We start from the raw sequence: 26,489 nt of genomic DNA, 5'->3' as shown, positions 1-26,489 counted from the left end.
ATATGTACATGAGAACTAGAAATGCTCTTTGACTATTTACTAAAAGCACTAAGATTTCCTTTGAGCTCATTAATACTTTCCTCAGGTTTTCAAATTTCATAATTTCAGTCTTATGAATATTAAGTGGTCAGTGAAGAGGTAACTGAGCATTGTAAGATAAGTTGCTTGTGTATATTACAGGCTAGACTTGGAAAAGACTTTTTTTTTTAGCCAAACTTTTCTTCCACCAAGGATAGGCATGTAAGGATCAGTTAGGTGATTGATCATTTAGAATTGCTGTGGAGAGGTGATGATATTGATAAAGGCTGTAACTCTTTTGGGCTTACAGTGAAAGTATCAAATGTAGTGAAGTTATGGTAAAGGTATTATAGTAAAGCACATAAAAAAAAAATCTGTGAAAGTAGATTCTCTCTGCGTAGATATTTACGGAACAGCTTAGAGTTGTGTCATGAATTAGAGCAGAGAATTTTTTGATAAAAGAAATTACCAGTTTTAATTTGTGATGTTTAGTATTGGGCAGTCAGATTAATTTCTTGGTGCTGATGTTAACTTAGTGAATAGCACAGATATGGACTTGAGAATATGTTAGTCCACAATTAGCCCACAGCTTAGGGCCAACATCAGAAAAAAGATATTTTTTTTTTTTTGTTTAGATGTCTTGATTTAAGTTTAAATGCTCGCAAATATATACCCAATTCTAAAGAATTATTTATCTTTCTTGCAGAGATGGGGATACAAGGTAATTTGTTTTATATTTTTTCTTTTTGTAGTTATAATTGTTTTAATACGTGTGGATTACATGGACACGGGGCAACACGAGTGTAAAACTCTTCCTGTAACACTTGCATAGTATTAACACACACACACACACACATTTTCCAATACATTCGTTCCTTAACATGCTTGGTATCAAATTTTTGTAACAGCAGTGAACTTTTACCACCCATACTACTGCATAACTGAACATCAGCACCCACAAAGAAATGAAAACACCCATGCCACTTACTTCATCAGTTTAAACTCACAGATCCCCCTATACCCCAGCAAACACATCTTACAAACCAGTTCATGAAGAAATGATTTCTTCAGGAACTAGACAGCTGTTCCCCAACCCAGTCCAAAGCAGACGTGCAGTACACCCACGATAGGCTGTACTCCCCAGTCACATCAAAGTTGCTCTTTCTCATCTGTATTCTGCATGCTAAGAATGAGTCTGATATTATGAACATTGATGCAACTTGATTTAAAGACTTCATTCTCTTGATGCAACTTCCATGTTGAAGACTGAATGATTACTACTCATTTTCCTTCATTCACTTTCAGTTACACTCTCACAGTATCCCAATACCTTGAACTGTAGTCCTACTCAGGGTCAGGTTGGTTTCATGGGTGATGTGGGAGTCTCTGTATTTTGTGGGGCCTGTGCAGCTGACCATATCTACTGGGCAGGACTATAGGTCATATGTAGCAATGTGAGTGTTTATGTGAGGGTAGTATAGGGCATTTCAGCTGGAAGTGCTTAGAAACTTTTACTGTGGTAGCTGCATAATGGGCGTGAAGGCTTTTGATATATGTTTGATAGGTGTACGTAATGTTTGGATGGATGATGTCCTGAGCATAAATGAGAAAATGTAACTTTTATATATCCTGGTGTAGTGTGGTTCTAGGTCTGTGTTTGTTAAGAGTGGATGGTGTTTGAGTTGGAAAGGCATTTGTTTAGTTCTTGTTGGGTTTTGTAAGGTGAAAACACACATTTTTTCCCCTCACATATGATCACTGCTTCCTGGGTTAGTTAGGTATCACTAGGAACAGAAGAAATATCACATTCACTCGTATCCATTCTGTAGCTTTTATGTGCAGTGCAAAGAAACCACAGCCCTCTATGCACAGCCAGGACCCACGGACCTTTCGTTGGTTTCTCCCTGCCACTGCACATGTTCTGGTTCAGTCCATTGACAGCATGTTGACCCCTGTATATCACATTGTATCAGGTCACTCTATCCTTTGTATGCCTTTCACTCTCCTGCATGTGCAGGTCTCACTCTCTCAAAATCTTTTTTACTTCATTCTTCCATCTCCAGTTTGGTCTTCCCCTTCCCTATGTCCCATTTTTTCTGACCAATATAGCCTCTTTGTGAACAACACCTTATTCTTACCCTTTTATTACTTTCCTGGTCAAACTGCTTCATTCCACTTATTGTCTGGACATATCATTTACAGAACATTTGCTCTCCTTCATACATGCTGTGTCCATATTGTTGAGACTACTATACGTTCATACATACCCATTTTTGCCCTCCCAGATACTAACATTTCTTTCCACTCGTTTTTCATTCGTTGTTTCTGTAACCTTTGCATCCTCACCCACATATGACTTGCATTTGATGCCATGTCCACTCCTAGTCTGTCTGTCTATATATCTGACACCCATTCTCTCCAAGAACTCCCATCAAGGGTGTGGCCAAGACAAGAGTCTCCGTTTATTCTTGTCCTTACATGCGTCCCTTGCATACACCATTCCCTATATTCTGTCTCAAATTCTCTTCTATTGCCCACCCTATTTTGTTGTATCTTGAACTATCTGTATCCCTGAGGGTGGGCATATTTAGAGCTCCTAGGGAGACGTTTTTGTAACAAGGATTAAAGAATGTACAGTTCATTTTTTTCCTGATTGTTGTATACTTACATCTTTTGATAAACTGTTTACTGTCAATGTCATTAGTCTTGTAAAAACACGGAGGTAGTGATCAGGTCACCCTCACTCCTCTCTTCTAAGGTTGGCTAAATTAAGTATTTAGTCTTTATCTGTATCTCAACTGTTTTAATTTAAACTCCATCCTGCCAGATGGAAACCTATCTGAAACCGTATTTCCCAGGTATGTACAGTTTTCACTCTTTCAAATGTGTCATGGACTACCACTCATGGCTACAACACCATACTCATTGAGTCAGCATATCGCAAGACTTGTGCCCAGAATTCTCTCTATTCTGAAGATATTGAACACACTCCTTAATCGTCCTGCACTCACCTCACAGAGGCATATACATAACATTACACTTCTTGACATGTGGTCCCACACAGTGAATATGGTCTGCTTCCAGTGTGCTGTAGGAGCTTGACAAAAAGGGCCTCTTGGGTAGGAAACACACACACACACACACACACACATACACCCACCCACCTAGTTTTGTGTGTGGGTTGCTTTTCAAGAAGAGAGTTGGGAAAAGGAATCTTCCATTTTTTCCAAACAATGAAATAGGGATACATGCCTGGGTTCCACTTTGTATGTGTACCTGCTCTTCCATCATACAAATGCTAACACACAAATCATACATATGTTAAGTAAAACATAGATATTGGGAGAGTGCAACATGCTGCATGAACCACGATTTGATGGCGGAAGGTAATGTAGTTCAGAGTGATGATGGAGTTAGCTGACAACCTTGTCATAACAATCATAAGATGTGTTTTTGAGTTTTTCTCATGCATGGTTTTATAATAAATTTTTATCCCACGTAATGAGCTGTTGTCACTTGGCAACCGACATCATTATCTGTCCTTAAACTGTGAGCTTTTCATTTTATGATATTTTTCTCTGAAAGCACTTGATCATTTGATGGAAGTTTGAAGAAATGATCTGTGAATGTTTCTTTATCAAGTGTCCTCATTTTATGCCAATCCAACTTCTAAGAAGGCTGACTCGGCAAAATAGCCGAATGATTTGACTTGAAATATAAAAAGAAAAAATAGAAATATGAAACCATCATTCAGTTTGAGATAAAACTTTACTGTAGTGATTGATGGATATTTCTCTCTAAGATTTCCTTATTTCCTGACAGTCTGATGTCCAGTGTGGCCTCCTGGCCTTTTATAGTCAACTTTGTGCTGTAGGCACAACTAAGCGCCTTTTAGTTTTGAGTTTCCGAAATCTTGAATTTAATCCAGTTGCTATTACACTGCTCTGCCTTTTTTAATTGAGAATGATTCCAGTTATATTTCCCCACCATGTGCGTGGGATTGTGATGATGTTTTGAACAATACACATATGATTCCGCAAGTGCCATCTTGAAAGACATATGAAGGTCTGCTTTATCATGGTCCTAAACCATGGGGCTATCCAGCCAAATTACTATCAAGTAGTACAATAAGGCCTTAACTGGCCCATTGTACAGATGCAAAGCAATGACAGACATCACTATATGCCAACCTGCTTGTTGGGTATCTTGATAATGAACTATCACACCTAGCAATGATGATGATAATGAAAATTATGTTAGACTGATGTTGATGCTGTTAACTTATAAGGCAAAAATGTATTTTTCCAGTAGCACTAGTAAGCTATGAACAATTTACAGGACAGTGTAGTAGGATAATTTGTGTAAAGGCAAAATAAAGATAAGTGCAATAGAAATGAACAAAATCTTGAAAATGGTCCTCATGGTATGGTTATTGTAACAATTATAACAAAGTTGTATTCAAAGAAACCTTTGATTCATGTGAAGAAATTAATAAAGCATTCTTTTGTCTTTTTATGTAAGAAGTTGTACAATTTTTATATCTGAATACTTAATCTTGAACAACAAGTGTACAGTTTGTTTAATTTAAAAGAGAATTACATAGTTATAATTCCATGAAAACCCAAATAAGAATGCTCCAGGAAAGTTGCATTGAACATATCCTTGCTTTATCACCATTCCAAGCAGAGAAAAAACATGGCATGATTAAATTGAAAATGAGGTAAGATTTTCACTCAACAGTTATACTTCCTTAGAGTCTCTCTCTCTGTCTCTCTCTCTCTCTCTCTCTCTCTCTCTCTCTCTCTCTCTCTCTCTCTCTCTCTCTCTCTCTCTGTCTCTCTCTCTCTCTCTCTCTCTCTCTCTCTCTCTCTCTCTCTCTCTCTCTCTCTCTCTCTCTCTCTCTCTCTCTCTCTCTCTCTCATATATGGAAATTTATATATTATATGTATATAATCTATCTATATCTCTCAAAGCTTGCTTGCTCTCCAGGTATGCATTGCCAAAGGGGAAGGAAAAGTAACCCATATTGCAACCCATTTGTGTATAATTATTGTACTTACAAATGTAATGTATTTTTTCATAACATCAGTGCATGCGAGTTAACATTGTACTAAAACTTTTATCGATATTGTTACCTTAAGAATGATAAATGATAATGAAAGTAATACTAATAAACTTGTAACCTGGGTAAAGAATGTACATAGGAAACAAAACAAATTCCTCATAGAAATGAGGTTAGTTGCTGATTAACATGGCAGGCGGAAGTTGTTCATTCTAGTAGCTGTGTTGTTCCATTATCTTCAAGAATCTTTTTCTTGTAATTCTTAATTTTTTATATTTTGGTGTTTGTAAATGTTGTACTGTACATTATGATCTCTTTAATGTATATTGATTATTTTGACTTTTGCACTTATGGCTTGAATAGCTAGGATAATATTTATTTGAGTGCTTTAGAAGTGATGCCCATTATCACATAGATTGCTTGCTTTGTAGTTGCTTAAAGGAATAGTCATAATTTTTTTGCTCATCTTTCATACATATCTACTATACTCTTGACACCATGATAGTAATTTAGTACTTGGTTGAAAAAATACTTGCAACAGAAGAAACGGTAATATAAAAGCAAAATATACGGTACAGATGAGTTCAGAACACTTAGATAAATAAAAGGATGGAACTTGTTTGTAATGGGGCTTGACTAGCCCATGGTTTTGAATTAAGGTGATGCCAAGGCTGGAACTTGGCTGTTCAATATGTATGTATGGAAAATTGGTAAAAGTAAAGGAATTTTATTCATAGCATAGGTCCAGAATGGAGTTATTGTTACTGGGGTAATGCAAGTGTAGACTTGGGAAATGGAAGATTAATGTAAAAAAGATTTAGATGTTATATATTTTCCAAGTAATAGGTGAGAAAGAGTACTGCCCATGTATCTTGAAAGTTGATGAGGGGAAGGAGTGTGAGGCTGAAAATCTTTCCTCTATTTGTTATTTCCAAAAGCAGGAGCTGATAGAGTTGTATGTTTGTGATGCTTCCTAGATGAGGTGGGAAACAAACTGGTTTCAAGAAATATTGATATAAGCATATAGTTTTATGGAAATGGTGATATTTACAGAAATGAATAATCGGAAAGGAAGGACTAATAAAGTAGTGTAACGCATGATATAGGGAGTGTTCTGTGCAGTATATAGTGACATATATTACGATCTTATACATGGAATAAGTAATTATTTTAATACTTTTTTGCCTAAAGATCAGTAAAGTTTTCTCTAATTAGTTTACTGTTGATGGATTTGATAAATATACATTGGACACCAGAGTGAAGAGGTTCGCATGGAAGAATTTGAGTTTATATGATATGCTTGTTAAGGCTGCTCCTTGATGTGGAGGCCCAAGTAGTTGGATGAAATTGTTGAAGAGCAAAGGGAAATATAGTTTTAGTTCAAGATAACAGATTCATGATGCATGGAAATTGTTGATAGATAAGTATTTGTGGGTAAGACAATGCAGAAGTTCTCCTTCAATGCAGTTTATGTCTTTTTGATCCTATTCTGTTCCATGTTATTCTTTGCCTTTGGACATGAGGAAACCATATGGATTGTTTCTGCACTTGCACTTGTGATTGCTCATTTGGTTCATATTCGCTTTAAAAAGGATTTAAAAGCTTGCATTGCTACAACCCACCTCAAGTAAAGGTGACCATTCTGATTTGTTGATTTATTGCCCTACTGCTTTGATATCTTTGATATCTTAGGTTATTGAACCTCTTTTTCCTTAAATTTTGAATCTGGTATGAATGTAAACATGATGTTTTTGCAAGATATTTGTAAGTGCTTGAATTGCAGTTTGAATGATATGTTTTAAGTGGAAGTTGATACCTGGTGTCTCTTGTAATTGCATTTCAAGTGTCAGTGGGAGTGAAAGGTGGGTGACCAGTTGTTGGAGGGTGGTTTTTTTGTAAGTTTTTCTTGGCCATCTCATACAGAGGTGATTATGCATATACATGCAGCCTTTGTCCAACTAGTAATAGATATGTTCGTTTTCATATCCGTGTATTGTGTGGATGAAGTTTTCCAGAGTGCATTATAAGTGATGGTAGTTTAAGGGTTAAATTAGATACGTTTTATTGCCTAGGTGAAATGTGTATATTGTTAAGAAGAGACTTTAGATGTTTATTTAGAAGTGCTATACTGAAAGGACTTTGAATAGATGTATATAAATCATATTGATTTTCGGAAAATCAGAGGGCAAATCTATATAGCAAGAAAAGACGTATTAGATGTTTTTTTATTTCAAACCATTGTCACAATGGTTTGTTACGTTATATGGTCTTATTAAAGTCATGAAGGAAGATTATTGATATAAGGCAGAAGTGTCTTTGTATATATATAAATTTTTTAGGAATATTATTTATAACCTTTTAGATAGAGAGAAATAGACTTTGAGAATTTTACCTGCTTAGAACTGGGATTTTTTTTATGAAATTTCTTCAGGTAGAGTACTTTGTCCATGCAGAACCATGAGCAGAGACAGGGCTCATAAACATTCCCAATGATGATTTTCTGGTCACATGAAGACTGCATTTGTCACCTCATTTTCAATGGGTGGTATACATATTGACTACCTGTACATTGGACATTGAAAGGAAAGGGGCTCATAAGAATGAACACCTCCCAGCAAGAGGAAAGGGGCATAACCCAGCAGCCAACACCCTGCTCCTTCCTTGCATGTCAGGGCACAGTGTAAATAGTTTTATGAATATCTTGAATGTTTTCAAACATGATTAAATTGTGTTTCTGTCCGACTTGTTGGCCTTAATGATTGTGGCTGTCATTGGGCCTAAAGCCCAACTAACCAATTAACCAACCAAAAAATCTGCAGCATGTTTGCGAAAATTATCATATTACCATATCTTTTGTTCCTTCCTTATTGTTTTACGTTGCTTCATTTCTTTTCTCATGTATTTTACTAGTTGTGTTATGCCTCTTTCCTTCTGCACATATCTTTTAAGAGTTCAAGTCAGTAGAGCCTGCTTCATTTACATGGTTGATAAGCCATTTAGCAGTATTCTTTGATAAATTGTTTAAAGGTTGCATTTGGGTCTTTGTTACTTGGTGTGAATTTTGTTTGCAGTTGTAATGTTTAAAATAGGTACCACATGTGCCACTATTTTGTGACTGAAGAGTAAATGAAATAAAGTCAGAGAGGTATTAGATTTGAAAAGTACAGAATTTTTTGTTTAAGAAATTGAGACTTGTAAAGTTTACTTCCTGGATTTTGTCTAATTCTTTTTTCCTCCTCCATGGATAGGGATGATGAATGGGTAACTGGTGGGAACAGTGGAGGAGGTAGCAGTGAACCAAAGGATTATGAGGGTCCAGCCGGCATGGATGTCGATGGCGTCATCGAGTCCACCTATACTGAGGTAAGCAGTGCAGATAGACTTTCTTTCTAAAATTCTTATTGAGAGAGTAATTTATGTGCTTTGTAGAATATTTTTTTCACATTTTGATAGCTTAAATGTGTACTTTCAATGTTTTTCTCCCACATTAGTAGTTTTGTCATTTTAATTTTGGTGCAGTGTTGATCTACTAGGGTTTGATGACAATTTAGTAACCATATGTATTGGGAATACTGCTTTTCATTAACTTTCTCCTGTCATTTTACTTCTTTGTCTAGATTATTTTTGTACAGCTTAGCCTAAATATGCATTTGATGACAGTTTAGTAACCATATGCATTGGGAGAACTGCTTTTCAGTAAATTCCTCCTGTCATTTTACTTCTTTGGCTAGATTGATTTTGTACAGCTTAGCTTAAATATAAACTGACAGTTTTGTCTTTTTGAACACTGTTCGATTTGGTTTGTTTACTGTAACTGTGGTGATGGATCTAAGTTGATGCACAGTTCTTTGTCGTTCATAGCTAAAATTAATGAAAGTTACAGGCATATGAAAATTGTGTGAATAGTCCACATGGATGATAGACTTTTCCCTGATCAGAACATGGCTTTGGGAACCCAGATAATCTTGTGTTCTGCCCAAGCTGAAGTTTAAACCTCCCTAGAACAACAGTGACTGATTCATTATATAATGCAACCCTGTTGTTAATTTATTTGTCAGTTTATTCTTTCGAATACCTGCGCTTTTGCTGTAATTTAGTTAGGTTTTGGATGTCATATAGACACCACCGGCACCTAGGAAGTGCTGCTGTCTACCAGTACTAAGTTAAAGGTTTCAACCAAGACAATGACTCATTCACCGCTGACACTGTCATTGCAACTTGCAGAGCCATTCATCCATTATCTACTCTTGTTTATGCCATAATTGTGTAAGTTAACAATGGCTGGATGTACTGTGTTACTTGTAATGCATTAAAATAAACAATGATATATGATGTTTTTCACAAGTGCTCGAGCTGAGAACATGAGGCTGCTAAGCATCCATCGCTCATTGGTTAGTGTGTTTTATGTATGATAATGTTTAAAGAAATATCATTCTTTGTGATGCTTTTGATAAATGCCCATGAGCTAGCACCCTTAGATCATTATGAGTGTAAGGAGCAAAGAATCCATCACATTTGAAGTCTAGGCCATTCTGCAGGGATTAAAGTATAAATTTGTGTCAGTTTTCCTGTCTTTTTCCCCATTGTCAAATGGAAGCTTAATGGATTTGCTTTAATGGAAAAGGATTAGAAAATGATCACTTGCAATTTTTATAATTTTGTACCCTAATAAATGTTGAAGGCATTACTTTCAGATAAACGATTGCTAGATCTTGTAAAAATGCATGAGATTTCTTGGTGCATTGGTCTTGGATATTTAGTTTTTGAGCCGATTTACTAGGTAGTAGTAGTAGGTAGTAGCATTTCATAGGAGCCTCTGGGAACACTGTGCTCGGGTTGCCCTCTCCCTAGTGGCCTGTTAAGGGGTTAAGGGTGAGGCACTAGAGGCTAATAAGTGGCACTGGATTCCACCTGATGTGGAAACTGTATTGCCATGGCCACCCTTTTGAGAGGCTTTCCTGGGGAACAGTTTTTAGAGATATGAATAGAATGTTGAACCAATTATTTTTGGATTAGCCCTTATTTTTCCATCCTTACTTTTATGAAGAGAAATAATTTTTTTGTGCATCTACTAATAATGTTTTAGGCATTCTGTTGCCCAGAACATAGCGAAAGGTGCTATATCAAATATCTTGGCATGTTTGATTGTACATTAAAGGTACAGTCATATAAAGCTTAAGAGAACAGTTTTATTTCTAAAGTACTTGAACATGGTTGTGTACACAAACACTTGAGCAGCATTCACAGACATGTATTAAAGCATTTACATCTGCGTTCAGAGGAACGTAGGTATAGTATACTCTTGAAGTTGGTATGATGAATGGATGATAAAGTTCAGTAGAGACAAGATTAGTAAAGAAGGGACACAGTGAAAGAGATGATAGAGAAGAGACACAGTGAAAGAGATGGTAAAGAAGGGACACAGTGAAAGAAAACCTTAGTGGTTATTACCAAGCAGGGAAAGAAACTACAGGACCTGGTGAATAGATGTAACATTATAAATTTCACTTTAAAAAGTTGAGACAAAGTTTATAATGTAAACACTTCACTGCTAACTTATTTTTTATGTCATTGAAATGTTTAGAAAATTGTGTCTAAATTGTTCCCAGGTAATTGAACGCATTCTTTTTTTTTCTCCTTTTTTTTAATCTCTAGCTAATTTCGTATATATACTTTTGCAGGTGGCCACAAGTTTCGATGACATGAACCTAAATGAATCTCTATTAAGAGGTATCTATGCATATGGTTTTGAGAAGCCATCTGCTATTCAGCAGCGTGCCATCTTGCCTTGTATCAGGGGTCACGATTGTATTGCCCAGGCTCAGTCTGGAACTGGAAAAACTGCTACATTTTCCATCTCCATCCTTCAGAGGATTGATGTAAAGTCCAATGAGACACAGGCCCTTATACTTGCACCCACTCGAGAATTAGCCCAGCAGGTTGGTGTTTGATTGCATTTAAAATGACAGCATGTATCATGATGCTCGAAAGAGTCTTTAGTGGCTTAATACCTGATCTTTTCATTTATTAGTGAGCTTATATTTATTATTCATTATTGTTACTAATGAAGGACCTATTTGAGAAGCTCAAGATCATAAGTGATGAGTTTGTGTTTATCTGTCCATTCTTGTTTAGTTTTTGTTAGGAAGTTTTTTCTTATCGTAAGATATTGTGTATATTTGATTTATAGCAACTATTCAATTTATTTTATTACACCTACACATAGATAGCCAAGTTATGGCACTTTATTTGGCTTTGACATTTTCATTCTCATGTTCTTTCATCTCTTTGCACTCCACCGCACACCTTCATTATTCAGGGAAGAGGATGGATCAGTTGCGAATGAAATGTTTGAGGTCAGTATGTAATGTGGGGTGAAGAGGGTGATTAGATAAAGATAAGGTAAGAGAGAGGTGTGGATGTAAGCATAGCATATATGGGGGAGCTGGGGAGGTTGTGATGAAATAATTTGGATGTTTGGAAAGGATGAATTGAGGAGAGTCCGGCTATAAGGATATACATGTCTGAAGTTGGTGGAATAAGGAGGAGGTGGACGAAGGGTTTTATATGCTGGTAATGGGCTGAAGCAGGTTACTTTAAGTGGTCAGGAGGAACCATAGAAAGGTTTGTGGAACTGGTATTTGGATAGGGGGAGCATTATACATCATAGCTAGAGTGGATGTGAGTGAATGAATCTATGATTTATCAGTTCTTTATGTTATCTCATTAGGGAGGAGGCTGCATGGTATGAGCAAGGTACATATTTTCTTGATTTATCACACTGAGTGGCTGTGGCCTTTTTTCATCTGTTCCTAGTGCTAACTCGGGAAACAACAATCAAGTGTGAAAAAAACCTCATTAGTCATGTATACAGTATGCTAACTCTGCACCTTCTCTAGACTGATATTTATGAGAGCAGAGAAACTCCTCTAGACTGATATAAGAGCAGAGTAACTCCTTTAGACATAGAGAGATTTGTGCATTGAGTTTTATGCCTCTTGTTTCGAGGCTGCCTGCTAAATATGGATGGCTGACAAGTGGAAGAGTATGATGATTTTATCTCGGCAGTCAGTCATCCTCCTGCCAACCCAAAGACAGCACGGAGCTTTGCAGGAAGGAAATTTGGTAGTATTAAGCTACATTTTGGGTAACAGGCATGTGATGTTACTAAATTATTTGATGATGTCTGCAGATTGTGTGGAGAATAATTTTATGAACACTGACACGTTGAGCTCTTAGAATTGACCAAGTAATGCAGGAAAAGGTTTTTATAGAAAAAGTGAAGGCTCTTTTATCATTGCTTGTGTGACATTGACAACAGTGGGTTTAACTGGTGCAACTGGTAATTGTAGAAATTTTTGTAATTTTGCTATTAAGAGAAAAGTACCACTGAATCTCATTTTGATTGTAACATGAAAAGGTTTATTGTTTAATGAAACGAAATGATATTCAGGGAGGGATTTTTGCCATATATAAAAGGAACAAGATGCACAATGGTATCTCATTTGACTTTCCTTGTTCTCTTTTTTTAACATGTTATGATGAAACATCTTTAGAACTTCACATTTTATTGGTGAAAGTAGTAATTTTTCCATGATTTTTATGAGTATAATTGAAATTGTAAGGTTTGCGTTTCAGAAAAAGTACTTTAATTCTCAGAATCTCAGGGTCGAAGAGGAAACCTAAGGATTTAAGGGGTTATACATGACCCGTAAGGAAATAAAGGTAATTGAACAAAGGCAGTAGTGGTGGGCTACTAGTTAGCAGGAAAGGTAGCAACCAGCCATCTCAAACACCTTTTATAATTATAGGAGTTTCTGAAGGAGTTATTGTAGAACTGATAAAAAAGGTAATGATGGAATTCATGTTTGAAATGATAAGAAAAAGGCTGGCTTTTATGATTATAGGAGTTTCTGAAAGAGTTATTGTAGAACTTATAAAAAGATAATGAAGGAATTCATATTTGAAATAAGAAAAAGGCTGGTAACAATATCAGTAATTGATTTAAAGACCCTTGCCTTACCTTACTTCATATTACCTTTGGGCTTCAGGCTCTGCATAGGTGGAGCTACTACATATTTTGTTTTTTTTCACATTTGTTTGCCATTTCCTTTGTTAGTAAGGTTGTACCAGGAACAGAAAAAGAAAGCCCTCACTTGCTCACATTCATTGTCACACTGATGTATTTTGTATTATCATTTATTATCTTTTGTATTAGTTAATATACATATTTGTTTTTCATAAATGTATGCATAGTTAAACATTTGATTACAGATTCAAAAAGTTGTGCTTGCTCTGGGTGATTACATGAATGTAACGTGCCATGCTTGTATTGGTGGCACAAATCTTCGTGAAGATATGCGTCGCCTAGAGATGGGTGTTCAAATCATTGTTGGTACCCCTGGCCGTGTGTATGATATGATCAACCGCCGAGTTTTAAGTAAGTTCTTTTGAAAAACATATTTCTTGTGTATTACATGAAACTAGAAAAAAATGATTTATATTGTTATATAGTCACAGGATCCCTTGTATGGGGCTCCATATCCTTTGAGGCTGCATTCCACAAAGGAGCAGGGAATGAATGGATTTCTGTGGTGTGAGAGGGTCCCTGATATGACTCCTCACTATTCTATTTATTAACGATGATACAACTTTATAGATCTTGATATCTTTATCTTGATATGCTTTGCAAATATGCATAACTAGGCGTTGTCCTCATTTCCTGAAGTGTGTCTTATGCATTTGTTAAATGAATGCATTATTTTTGATCTAATGAATTATTTATGAATATTTATATGTATGGTTGCGAGGCGTGGGCTATGGATAGAGTTGTGCGCAGGAGGATGGATGTGCTGGAAATGAGATGTTTGAGGACAATGTGTGGTGTGAGGTGGTTTGATCGAGTAAGTAACGTAAGGGTAAGAGAGATGTGTGGAAATAAAAAGAGCGTGGTTGAGAGAGCAGAAGAGGGTGTTTTGAAATGGTTTGGGCACATGGAGAGAATGAGTGAGGAAAGATTGACCAAGAGGATATATGTGTTGGAGGTGGAGGGAGCAAGAAGAGGGAGACCAAATTGGAGGTGGAAAGATGGAGTGAAAAAGATTTTGTGTGATCGGGGCCTGAACATGCAGGAGGGTGAAAGGAGGGCAAGGAATAGATTGAATTGGAGCGATGTGGTATACCGGGGTTGACGTGCTGTCAGTGGATTGAATCAAGGCATGTGAAGCGTCTGGGGTAAACCATGGAAAGCTGTGTAGGTATGTATATTTGCGTGTGTGGACGTATGTATATACATGTGTATGGGGGTGGGTTGGGCCATTTCTTTCGTCTGTTTCCTTGCGCTACCTCGCAAACGCGGGAGACAGCGACAAAGCAAAAAAAAAAAAAAATTTATAGGTATGTTTTTGAGCGTCTTATAATTCCTCTTATGATGGCTGTCAGATCCATGCAATATAAAGCATAGGGATTTTCATGCATTAACAGTTTGCAGTGGGTTCAGACATATTTGTGAATTTCTTTATGAAACTGAAAATATATTTCTGGGGGTAATATTCTTTTTGTACAGTATTCTATACTACTTATCCATGAAGCTGTATTCTGATAGGATATATCTTTATAGCACAGTGCAAAATAAACTGACAGGAAAGTTAGATTTATCTGCCTACTTTTATATTTCAGGAGCTTTATTGTTTTGTCCTCAAGCTAGGTTTGTTTGTTGCTTTCAGATCCCAAGAACATCAAGATGTTTGTTTTAGACGAGGCTGATGAAATGTTGTCACGTGGTTTCAAGGATCAGATCTATGATGTCTTCCGCTACCTACCTATTGAGGTCCAAGTGGTGCTTCTCTCAGCTACCATGCCTGCTGATGTGATGGATGTGACTACAAAGTTTATGCGTGACCCTATCACCATTTTAGTCAAGAAGGAGGAGCTCACTTTAGAAGGTATGGCATACATACCTACCTTCCAACTTCATGGTTTACCGTGACCACTTTTGACACCCTGGTTCAGACCATCGTCACTATAGTCAAACCATAAATTACTTTTATCCATGGATGAGATGGATTTCAGGCTGAACCCTAGCACTGCAGTCATTTTGGTAAGTGCGATTGCAGTATTATTGTATTAAGGCAAATAACAGAAATGTCAAATGTTCCCTCATATTTCCATATAAGGAGAGCAGGGCTACCCATAGGAAATGGGCTTTTGATATGTAGATAGATAGTGTTACTTGTTTTGAATGGCTCCATACAGTGTACATTTAGCAGTCTTGTATGACTATAATTTGAAATATTAATTTTTTCCCATCTTACCTGTGTCTATACATATATACTAAGTTAGAAAAGAAATGTGTAAGGTAAAAGGGGTGATGTGCTGTCAGTGGACTGAACTATGGAAAGGTGTAAGTGGCCTTGATTTTGATGCATTACACATGATAGGTAGAGAAAGGATGTGAGCAATTGAGGCCTTTTCCTTGTTACTAGGGCTTTCTTGCTAATGCAGGAAATGGTGAACAAGTATGAAAGAAAGAAAAAAATATATATTCTGCCAGTTCTCGAGCACTTTACCTCAGGCCACACAAAGTTCGAAGTTTTTAATGAATCGAGGAACTGTGTTCTTCCCAAATCATGTGAAGCTCATCTGCACTCCCATATGTTCCTGCCAGTTTTCTTGTTTAAGGCTTTTACTGCTTTCTTTTCACCTTAATTGCTTTGACAGTCAGTCATATGTCACTGTTCTAGGCACCATCTCTACCACCCTATCATCGATTGCATTCAGCAGTACTTCCAAAAGATTCTCTCCTCATCTGCACATTTCACCTCCTCATATGATCTCACTGTCAGCTCTATTTGTTCTCTTTTGATGCTGTTCTTTCAGAACATTTTCTTGTTTTTTTTTTGTGAAGTTCATAGATAGTCTCACCCCATCTCCCTGCTCTCTTCTTCAGGTCTTGTACCTTTGGCTTGACAACCTGCTGTTTGTTTTTTTAGTCTTGCAATTATTTACTCATCCCTGTAGATACCATGCGTACTCTTACCTTTCCTCTTTTGCTAGTAATTTAACTTCTGCCAGCCATCATTGGCTACCATTTTATGTCTGTCCACACCTTATCTTCTACTTCCCGTACACTTAAATTTCACATTTAAGCACCGCATCCCAGAGTACCCTCCATTCCTTTGCCATTCATTTCCCCAGTTTCATTTGTCCCCACTGTGTGACATTCCTCGCTCAATTTCTCTGGTATATCTGCACACAGGCCACATTCCAAGCTTGATCACTTTCACTTCATCTTTAATCGTGAAAATTTCCTTTTACCTACTCCTGCACAAACTTAATCTCTAATTTCTGGGAATAGAACAGACTTTCCACTTGCCACCCTCCTCAGTATGCTTACATACAGCAGCCTTCCCTTTGCATTCCTGTCAGGTAATGTACAGTCATGTAATGTTTGTTTTGTCCCAGTTCTACTTATCCATATATACTTATGGAGTAACCCCCTCATTTTTTTCTTAATCATGTATATCTGATATTCTTTCCTCTTTGAGCACATGATTATGCAAGCTTTTCCTTGTTTCTTTGTACCGCAAGGACCCCATATCTTGAAATATTCCCAACGTTGCCACGTCACCCCAGATCTCTGAGTACCAGCATTCATTCTACTGCATCAAGATTATCAAAGTGGAGCCATTCAAACACACTCTTCTTACTTCGTCGGAAGAGCCTCCCTTCATTTACTTGTCGTTTTACAAACCCCAAACTTAACTTTTTGAATATTCCTCAACCATTCTGCCCTCATGCCCTGTAAATTGATTTAATGCAGAGCCAGAATATGTAGGATTCTTTATTCAGAGTGCCTGTTTCCCCCCATCTTTTCATCCTGGGTACAGCTATGCACAAGTATGCAGTGCGCATATATACTTGGACTGAATGGTAGACTAGCTTGGGATTTTTTTTGGTTTTGTTTCATGCATTTTTCCTTTGTGGAAGATGACTAATTCCCTTGAAATAAAAGCCATATTTGGATCTGAAATTGTTTACTAGTTTTCTAAGTAAATGATATTTTGGTCCATACATTTCATTATTTTAGGCCTAAAATGGTCATGATAGAAAACATAGGAGTAAGCCTAGTGTTACTTCTTATAAGTAGAGAAATGTTTCTGACTGGTTACCTGTTTCTGTTTGTCTTTGTCCTTTATTGCAGAGGTGTAGGGGTGTAATCACCCATTTGTACTTTCTTGGGGCACCATCTCTTGAACTTTTTCTATCATATAACTTTTTTAATTTATGTAAGCTGTCTGCATTAATTGTGTGTGTGTTTATGAGTATTTGGTTTGAGTTTTGTGCTGGGAATGCTTTGTGTTGTGTAGGTGTATGTTAGTAGAATTGGAGGTTCTTTGATGTCTTGCAACTCTTTGCACACTTTGAAAACGGTTCCTTGGAAATTATTTCCTTTCCACAGGTATTAAGCAGTTTTATGTAAATGTAGAGAAGGAGGACTGGAAGCTGGAGACACTCTGCGATCTGTATGAAACTTTAACAATCACCCAGGCTGTGATCTTTTGCAACACTCGTAGGAAGGTGGATTGGCTCACTGACAAGATGCATCAGCGGGACTTCACAGTGTCTGCCATGGTGAGGTGTAAGCTAACATGTTTTGATAGTCTTTTCACAAGTGATTGTTATATCTCGGGCATAAAGGATTCACTGTTATACCCTGTTACAGGTTTTGCATGGTTTCCTTCCTTAAGCCCAGTTACCCATAGTGGATGAATACTTAGATTATGAAATGTATCTTATTTGATATTTTTTTGATGTCAAGGCATAGAATCTTCCACATACAGGGAAGGTTGTGTTAGTTTTAACGAGAGCTGACTAATGTGAAGATATAGAATCTCTCCCAAATGAAAGATGTTGTGTTAGTCTTACATAAGTGCTGGACATCATAAATGCAAGATGTAGAAGTTCCACATTAGGCAGTTGTTAGTCTCTCAACCCTTTAAGTGTAAAATTTATTATTTTATTTTTTCCTAGTGCACAAAGAGCCATTTGATTTAATATATTTTGTATTTGATAGCACAAAAGTATTAAAACTTATTTTTTCGTAAGAATTAAGACATTCTCTCTTAGTTTTGGGAAAGTGCATTATTTACTGGATTGGCCTGTCTTAAGTATGCAGAATATCTTGACCTTTGCTATTTGTGAGAGAAAATTATTTGATTTTTTGGCTAATCTAAACCATACAAAAATAATTATGGCTTCTATATATGATTTTGCACAATAAACGTTGAAAACCATTATTTTTTATGAATTTAGTTAAGCATTCTTAGTTATGAAAAAATTGTATACCACATTATTCAGTCTTACATATGGCAAAAAAATACTTTTTTTGATTATTTGATTACATGAGTTAATCATTCCACATTTATGAAAAACACATTTTTTTTCTTTTTTCTTGTACTGGTTTGGTGAATTCTAAGTATGTATAAGCAACGAGACCACAGTATTGGGTAGGCAGCAGGGCACTGCAGGTGGTGGGAGATTGTTGTTTGGTGCCACAGACGTGGGCTGCTGTAAGAGAAGGTATCGACTTTCTACTATGAATACTGGCAGGTTATAGAATTCCTTAGGCAGCTCCAGTGACTCATCCTTCCTTTATGTTGCCATCTTTAGAGTTTGCTGTGCACTTAAGAGTTCATATTTCGGTCGGAAATTCCTTCTGTGGATTGACATGGTAGCTCTGAAAGGATTAATAAAGGCTCGTCATTAGCAACATTGTCTCTGCACCCACTGATGTAATTGCTTTATGTTTTTAAGAGTTGCAGATGTGAACCAGTTTGTCTGTTTGCCTGTGGTGTGTACTGCTTTTAATGTTTTGACATTTTTTTCAAGAGACCATTGAAAATTATAGATTTTTTGTGAAGATTCAATTTCCTGAAGATTTTTCAGTAACAGCTCAGTAGTTTTAGGTATTAATTTGTAAAGTTTAGTTTTTGAGCTTGATTTTTATCTTTTAGGATTGCAAAACTAGGTCCATGATGTAATATTTTAAGTTTTTTATGTAGATGTGAATGGAATTCTTTTGGCAACTTCAATTGTCAAGAAAGATGGTGTGGAGGAATCTCAGAATATGAAAGATGATATAATGATTCTTCATGTTGTTACAGCATGGTGACATGGACCAGAAGGAGCGCGATGTGATTATGCGTGAATTCCGATCTGGTTCTTCTCGTGTGCTTATTACCACTGACTTGCTGGCTCGAGGTATTGATGTCCAGCAGGTATCTTTGGTTATCAACTATGACTTGCCAACAAATAGGGAGAACTACATTCACAGGTAAGGAGGAAAATAGTGAGGTGTTTAATCACAGTTGAAACACCTATACACTAATTAGTATTTTGCTTTGATGGATAGTGAATAATGATAAAAAGTTGATTTTTGTAAGAAAGAATTGAAGTTGTTCTGTTATAGACTTAAGGACTTGCTATATATGGTGAAACATGTAGAACTGGAGTGGTGAAAGATCAACAAAAGTTTGGGAATATTCATTTGCAGATGAGTTTATAATGATGAACCTTCTTCATGTACAATTAAACTTTGTTACAGGATTGGCCGTGGTGGACGATTTGGACGAAAGGGTGTTGCTATTAACTTTATGACTGCTGACGACACAAGAATTCTCCATGACATTGAAGAGCATTACCGTACCTCCATTGAAGAGATGCCCATGAATGTGGCTGATTTGATTTAATCTAGGTGAGATTATAGCAACAATAAGGCCTCGGTTGTTGTTGCTCTGACCTGTGCTGTCTTTACCGCTATTTGATTGTACGCGCTGCCTGCCCCAGTTGTGAGCTGGCATCGTGATCCTACTCTGAGAGCTTGGACGCCTCTGATCTGAATCGGGAATAGTGTCTGAGCTGTGTCTCCTGGAATTTGAAATCAGCCTGCCATTTGAGCTTGTGGTGCCAGGTGGACACCATTATATTGCCTGTATATTGAGAATATCCAGGTATTTTCCATGGTTTCCAGCAGTAGTTAGTTTTAGTTATAAGAGTTAAAAGGGGCTTAAGCCCTTTATTTTAATTTTGTGAAGATATTTATACATAATTGTGAAGAAAAAAAGCCTAGAGGGTTTAGACAGAACCACCCTTTCTAAGAAAGCGGCGGCATCCTGTCCACCCCTCTCCCAGCCTATCTTTCTCTTTCTCTTCCTCTTCCTCATCCTCTTCTCTGCTTTTCCTGCTCTCTCTATTACTCTTTATCACATATCCTTTTCATGTCAGTCTTTACATTTACTACCTTTTACATATTCCAGCAACTTGTTATAGGTACAAGTATGGGGAATAAATATAGTTTTAAATGCACATGCACTAGTAAAGCAGATATAAGAATTCAGTTTTTCAATAACATTATCACTGTATCTACTATAGCTTTCATTTGTTTAAGGAAGATAGTATTAGGTGTATGGCACGGATATTATATCCAAAAGAGACATCGTCGGAAATGTTTGTTAAACTGTATGAACCCTCTTGGTGTATTTATTAATAAAACTTGTAAACACCATACCAGGATCCTTTCATTGGTTCATCACATCCCTTATAGGGATAGTTATTCATGACTGGGAAGGGAAGAGTAGATTTAACTCAGTTTTTGTATTTCCAGGTCATGAGAGCTGTGATGCACGGTCAATAAAGCACCAAGTCACCATGCTTGTGTAATTACCTATTACCTTTTAGTATCCCTTCTTGTTATAGTATTTTGGTGCCTTTAATTATTTTGGTTTTGTTTTGTTTTAAAAAGATATGCAGGTGTGTTGGCGCTTGGAGGACATCTTACTTAGATCATGATAATTTTGTGAGTGCAGGTTATGACATGGCTGTAATGTGTAAAATTTGATTAATAGCATTGTTTCTTCAGACAGTAGTTAGGAAGCTCTTGGAGAGAGAATAGTTGGTGGTCTTCATATTTTAAAATATGTAGGAGTTTGTACCATCTACAGAACTGTTATATTCAGTCCTTTAGTTGTGTAGGAATTTTTGTTTAAGTCATGGGTTTAACGTAACATTTTGAAGATTCTTCTCTTGACTTTCTTCAGAGTAGGTATATTCAGTATTTTTTCTTGAAATTATAGTAGCATTGCATTGAAATATTTTAAGCACTTGTTTACAGAGTATTGGAACTCGTTGAAAAAAGGCACACATGGAACATGTAGAAATTTGTTTTGGTTTTACTAGACAGTGAAACTTCCAAAAACTTGTTCTGTTTGATAAAGTTCACTCTTAAGTTAACTGATGTTTTGCAATAGTTCTTTTTGTAATGAAATTTGCTTTCTAAAGTGGGTGAGTGATATAAAAGCAGCAAGTGAACTTAGCAGGTTTTGAGTAGATCTATTAGATTTAGAAAGTTTTTAGGAGATGGGCCATTTTTAGTATGATTGTTAATACTGGTGATTTGAAATGGATGAGAGCATAAAGCTGACAATAATTAGGAAAGATATTTACTGACCGATGCATCACAAGTACCACTGTTCTTATAAGTCAAGGTTGGATGTATTTCTAACTCAGAGTGAATATGACTGCCGAAGAAAATTAAAGTTGGCATGCTTATTAAACTTATTCCATGAGTTTAAAACCAGTTGAATGTTGTTCACAGCTTTTGTAATGGAATTATTGCTTGAGATAAAATGATGGTATGATTTACTGATTCAAGATAAATGTGGTAGTTCATTGTAACCATGGTTGTTGAATTTCCTTATGGCTGGTGCATTATATTACATGAAAGTGAAGAAGGATCTTAATTATGCATTAAGGAACATAGGTTGAGCAAAGAGGTTACATAAGTTGATAGTTGATGCAGTTTTGTTTGCTGTATCAATATTATTTGGATAAAAAGGGACATTGCATTAAGAATGTGTGTAGGAAAAGGATTTTGAAAGTAAGATGCTGTGTTTGAAAGGTAATGTCTGTCAATTTACTGTCAGTTTTCTTGAGAGAGAATTGAGAGAAATAAAGGTAGGTATTTGAGAGAGATGATTAGGAGGGACAGAGGAAGCTCATCTGGTGAATGGAAGGAATATGATTTTTGTGTGCACAAGAATTTTACATGATGCATACTTTTGTGTGTTACTTAATGTTGTAGAAGAGACCTTTGTGTAATAAGGCCAGGATGATTAAGAAATTGTAGATGACTTTGATAGAATATTTGAAGCAGGAAAAAGTTGGATTTTAGAATGATTGTAGACATCCACAGTGTGTGCATGTGTGCCTGACTCCTTTTTTTATTTAAAGCAGTGTTTTTTAATAACTGCCTTCATGATGGCACAGTGTTTAGGCTAAGAAGTGACACTGGAGTTCTCCAGTTATGGAGACTTAACCATTGCCACCCCCTAAAGGGAGTTCCCCAAGGGAATGGGTAAGGCAAGAAAGTCACCACTTGACCCTTTCCTTACATCTTTCCTCGTATGCACCATTCCACACATTCTTCCCCCATTTCTTTCCCTCCAGCACTTCACCACTCTGTTTCCTCATGTCAAAGGTTTCTTCTTATACCAACACTTTTAGTCGTACTATTATGCACTGTAAACTTCTCGTCTCGCTTTCTTTCCACGTACCCAAACCACCCCAAAGTAATACATTTCACCAACTCTCTCACTCCATAATTCATTCCCTTTGCATTTCTGGCTGTACCAAATCTTTCATACACCCCCCATATTACTTCATTTTTTCATACCACATGCTCCTCTCCAATAACTCGTTTCTACAGCCTCGGTTCTTGACCTTTGTGACTCGCTTCACATCCATGTTTCTGCTGCATAGGTTATAGTTGGCAGTATGATGATGTTCCTTAATCCTTTCTTCTCTTCCATTCTTGCACCTTTGTGTATCATTTTACTAAATTCTTACCATTAGAATAAACATAACATGAATTGTGCCTTGGAGTTTGTGGCCTGTGTGTGGATAAGATGCTGCAGTTTCTGTGCATTATGCATGACAGCTAGAGAGTGGATGTGAGCGAATGAGGCCATTTATTCATCAGTTCCTGGTGCTGCCACACTAACATGCAAAACTGTGAAGAGGCATGAAAGAAAGAAAGACTCGTGAAAGTTCTCATATAACTGTTACTCATTCGTGAGTACTTGAACAAATATAAATATTGCAGCATAGAAAATTTTTTTGTATGGAAAAGAAGTACTACAACCCTTCAAGAGTCTGCCCTCATAATTGTAGTTCTTTACTATACTGTCAGCGTTGGGGCTTGATTTCATGTAAAGTCTCTCTGAACATATGTGTCACTTAAAGACATTCGGTGCTCTGTAATAAGTGCACATTGAATCTTTTTATGGATTATGAATGCAAGGAAAAGTGATATTGGTTATATTTGTCCAGGAGATTGAGATCACAGAGCAATGTACTCAAGTCTTGTTCTACTATTAGTTTTATGCATTTATAATGAAAAAAAAAAGGCATACATGAAGCAGCTTTGTACATTTTGAATTGAGAGAAGACTAGCAAAAGTCACAAGTCTCTTACAAATAGATGTAAGTTTTTAAGATTTCCCCCAAATTACTGTAAACAGAAGCCCAGGGGCATGTGAAGTCAGACGTGCAGCCATGTTTGTTCATGCAATTTTGTTGGCTCTTTGATATCAAGTATGATAAAAATATTTCATACTTGATCAACAGGCGAAGAAAGGCCGCATCTGCTCGCACCTATTCTCTGGATCTGTATAATGCACCGAAAACAACTTAATCGCAAACAGGCCTCACAGACCTTATCATGGTTTGCTGTGGATGCTTAACATGTGGGTCAGCCCGGTGATAGAACGTCTATCCAGCTTACTACATAATTCCAATTTATCCTATCCCTTGCACGCCATTCACCCACCTGCATGGTCATGTCCGTATGTCATGACGCCTTTCACCCTCCTGCATTGATATATCCACATGTCATGACTCCGCATACCACCCAGACATAAACTCCCCACATTTTCCAACCTATCAAACATTTACCAATCCTTCTAAATACTCGCTCCATCTAACCTCATCGTTACTTGTTGCCACTTGCCCTTACCCCTTTCATTGACGTACTCATTTGTTTTATTGTCCTCACACAACCCCCCCCCCCCCTGACTGGGGAACTCGCGGAAAGGTTCTGTAGGACCTGGTGGTGTATGGGGCTGTGGCTTCAGTGCATTGTACAAGACGATTCTATAAACAATTGAGCTAATGAGGCCATTCTTCGTCTGTTCCTGGCGCTTTCTCGGTAACGAGGGAAACGGCGAACTGATGTTAAAGAATGTGTAAGACGTAACTTTTATTGTACTGATAACGGCTGACTATTAAATTTCATTATCACAAGTAGATGCTTATGCAGCTTAATAACAAACAAATGTTTAAGATCAATTTTGCGCACAAATACTCGGAAATGCGTATATTACGTTGTCACTTTTGGCCATTAATTGCGTCAGTGATTCCCCAATACTTTGCCGGAAATAAAAATGCATACATTAGGTTAAGGAGTCACTTTGAGCCGGTAATTGCGTTTGTGGTTCCAAATACTTTGGCCGAAATAATAGAATCGTAAATTCCTTAAGCAGGCTTAATTTAATGGTTAGAATTTGACCTTGAAATTCCCTACTAGACCACGAATCTTTTGAAAATAAGCTCACTCTTGCTTATACAAATAGACCAGAGATAGCCATAAATAATAATGTATTACGTGTACTGTTGATAGTGGCAGTTGAACTTAACTAACATAATTTATAAGTGAAAATGAATTCGATGAACAGTAACTTTCGTATGACAACTTGTAGACTGTAAAACGTTGGGGAATAATCTTATATGGTGAAAAAAAATTAGGTTACTTATGAAAATGTTACATTCAACCTTCATAAGCGTGATTGGCATTGAAATTGTTTTTTTGTGTGGAAAAAACTGATTTATTTAGGCAGTTAATTGAGTCGAATTTTCCCGCCAATGGTAGATCAGGTGGAAGGAGTGGGTTGAGTGGCTGTGTTGATCCCATATATCCCTAATTTTTGTAATCTTGAACACCTGTTGCCTTCACCACTGTGGAAACTGAACACACACCACCAGAACACACTCACTAGGTAAGTAATGGTGTATGATTAAGTTTTAAATAATGAGAAATGGTCAGTTGAAGGTGTTTATCACTCGGGGTAAAATTATTTACTAATGCAAATGGCTGACTATATGAGGTAAACATCAAGATGTTTTTTTCTTTTTTTTGCAGTGGTTTCGAGTATTTTGAGGTAGATATGAGTTTTCATTTATCGAGATGAACAGCTTATTAAAAAATATACATTAAACAGGACATGGTTGTTCTCAATTATCACAATTTTTAAGTTAATTGAGTTTATATGTAATATGTTACGTTCGGGGAGAAAATTAAGAAAAGTCCCTTAACATATTTATATATGCAAATGCTCTTGTTTCCATGTTTTAAACTAGTATTGTAAATTGTTGCCACAATGTCTAATGTCTTTTGTGGTGGCTGGAGAGGCAGCTTTCCAGAGCCATAAGAAATATAGAGAAACTTTGAGCTTCAATCAATTCAAAATTAGAGAAACTTTGAGCTTCAGTCAATTCAAAATTCTAACTTTAATGATATTTCAAAGAGAAACTTAGGGGATAAGACATGCTGAGTCATTTTGATATATGGTTCAGTCACATACCGTAGAGCCATGGTTGCAAAATGATAATCCAAATTAATTTTGACTCTGCGCTTCTCATTCATTCGAGAAGGTTTATGGGAAAGAAAAAGTGGTGTTATACGCAGATGATGAAGCTTTTTATATCATTTAAACTGAAAAGAGAAACTATGTTCGTGTTTTATAAGCTTTATTATGTGCTGAATTGGCAGACTGCGTAATTTCGCGCAGCAGTGTTAAAATTTTAATAAGGCTAGGAAGTGGAAAGCTTTATAAAGTTCATGTTAATAGGTTTTGGTTAGAAAAGAATTAAGTTAAAGACACCTGAAAATTATGTAATGTTTGCGTTTATTAGAAAATTAATGTTCTTGCAAGTTTGGGGTTAAGGTTGAATGACGGTTAACTTAGGTTGTTTGCTAAGAAAAAAAAAAAAAAAGAAGCAGCGATATTGCAACTGCATCTTATAGGTTAAATTGTCAGTTGTCAGTGATTGATGGAGCCATGTTATTGAACGACCCAGGAAGCGGGAGAGGGTCGCCACTGCCCGCCAAGATTCCTGTGGAAATACGTCATATGGAAATAGTATAATATTTTTTTTGTTTCCAAGAATAACATGGCCATATGTAAATAACTAGTTATCCAAACTGAATGCTGTCGGTCTTCCAAGATGATTTGATACAGTTTTTCCATATTTTTGACGAAATTCCTCTTTATTCGGGGTAAAATGCTCGGGGAAGG

General features: G+C 36.7%; 1 protein-coding gene across 4 annotated transcripts in view; it reads left to right on the top strand.

The window, feature by feature from the left end:
* LOC139757412 (eukaryotic initiation factor 4A-I-like) overlaps positions 1–20,787 on the top strand; it is a 28,978-nt gene extending 8,191 nt beyond the window's left edge. Inside the window, exons 2-10 of one of the 4 annotated variants that reach the window (XM_071677886.1) lie at positions 725–739; positions 8,329–8,443; positions 10,762–11,019; positions 13,355–13,520; positions 14,806–15,024; positions 17,541–17,713; positions 19,246–19,415; positions 19,686–19,835; positions 20,745–20,787. In XM_071677886.1, coding sequence (XP_071533987.1) covers positions 725–739; positions 8,329–8,443; positions 10,762–11,019; positions 13,355–13,520; positions 14,806–15,024; positions 17,541–17,713; positions 19,246–19,415; positions 19,686–19,830 — 1,261 coding nt within the window. In that variant the 3' untranslated portion in view covers positions 19,831–19,835; positions 20,745–20,787. Of the gene's footprint in view, positions 1–724; positions 740–8,328; positions 8,444–10,761; positions 11,020–13,354; positions 13,521–14,805; positions 15,025–17,540; positions 17,714–19,245; positions 19,416–19,685; positions 20,648–20,744 lie in introns of those variants that run through there. The other 3 variants (XM_071677888.1, XM_071677884.1, XM_071677887.1) reach the window with 3 other exon arrangements.
* Positions 20,788–26,489: the final 5,702 nt, after the last annotated feature.

This window comes from Panulirus ornatus, chromosome 26 (assembly GCF_036320965.1).
Source record: "Panulirus ornatus isolate Po-2019 chromosome 26, ASM3632096v1, whole genome shotgun sequence".
Classification (NCBI taxonomy): domain Eukaryota; kingdom Metazoa; phylum Arthropoda; class Malacostraca; order Decapoda; family Palinuridae; genus Panulirus; species Panulirus ornatus.
The sequence above is the reverse complement of the archived record's forward strand: the minus strand, read 5'-3'. Positions and strand labels throughout refer to the sequence as shown.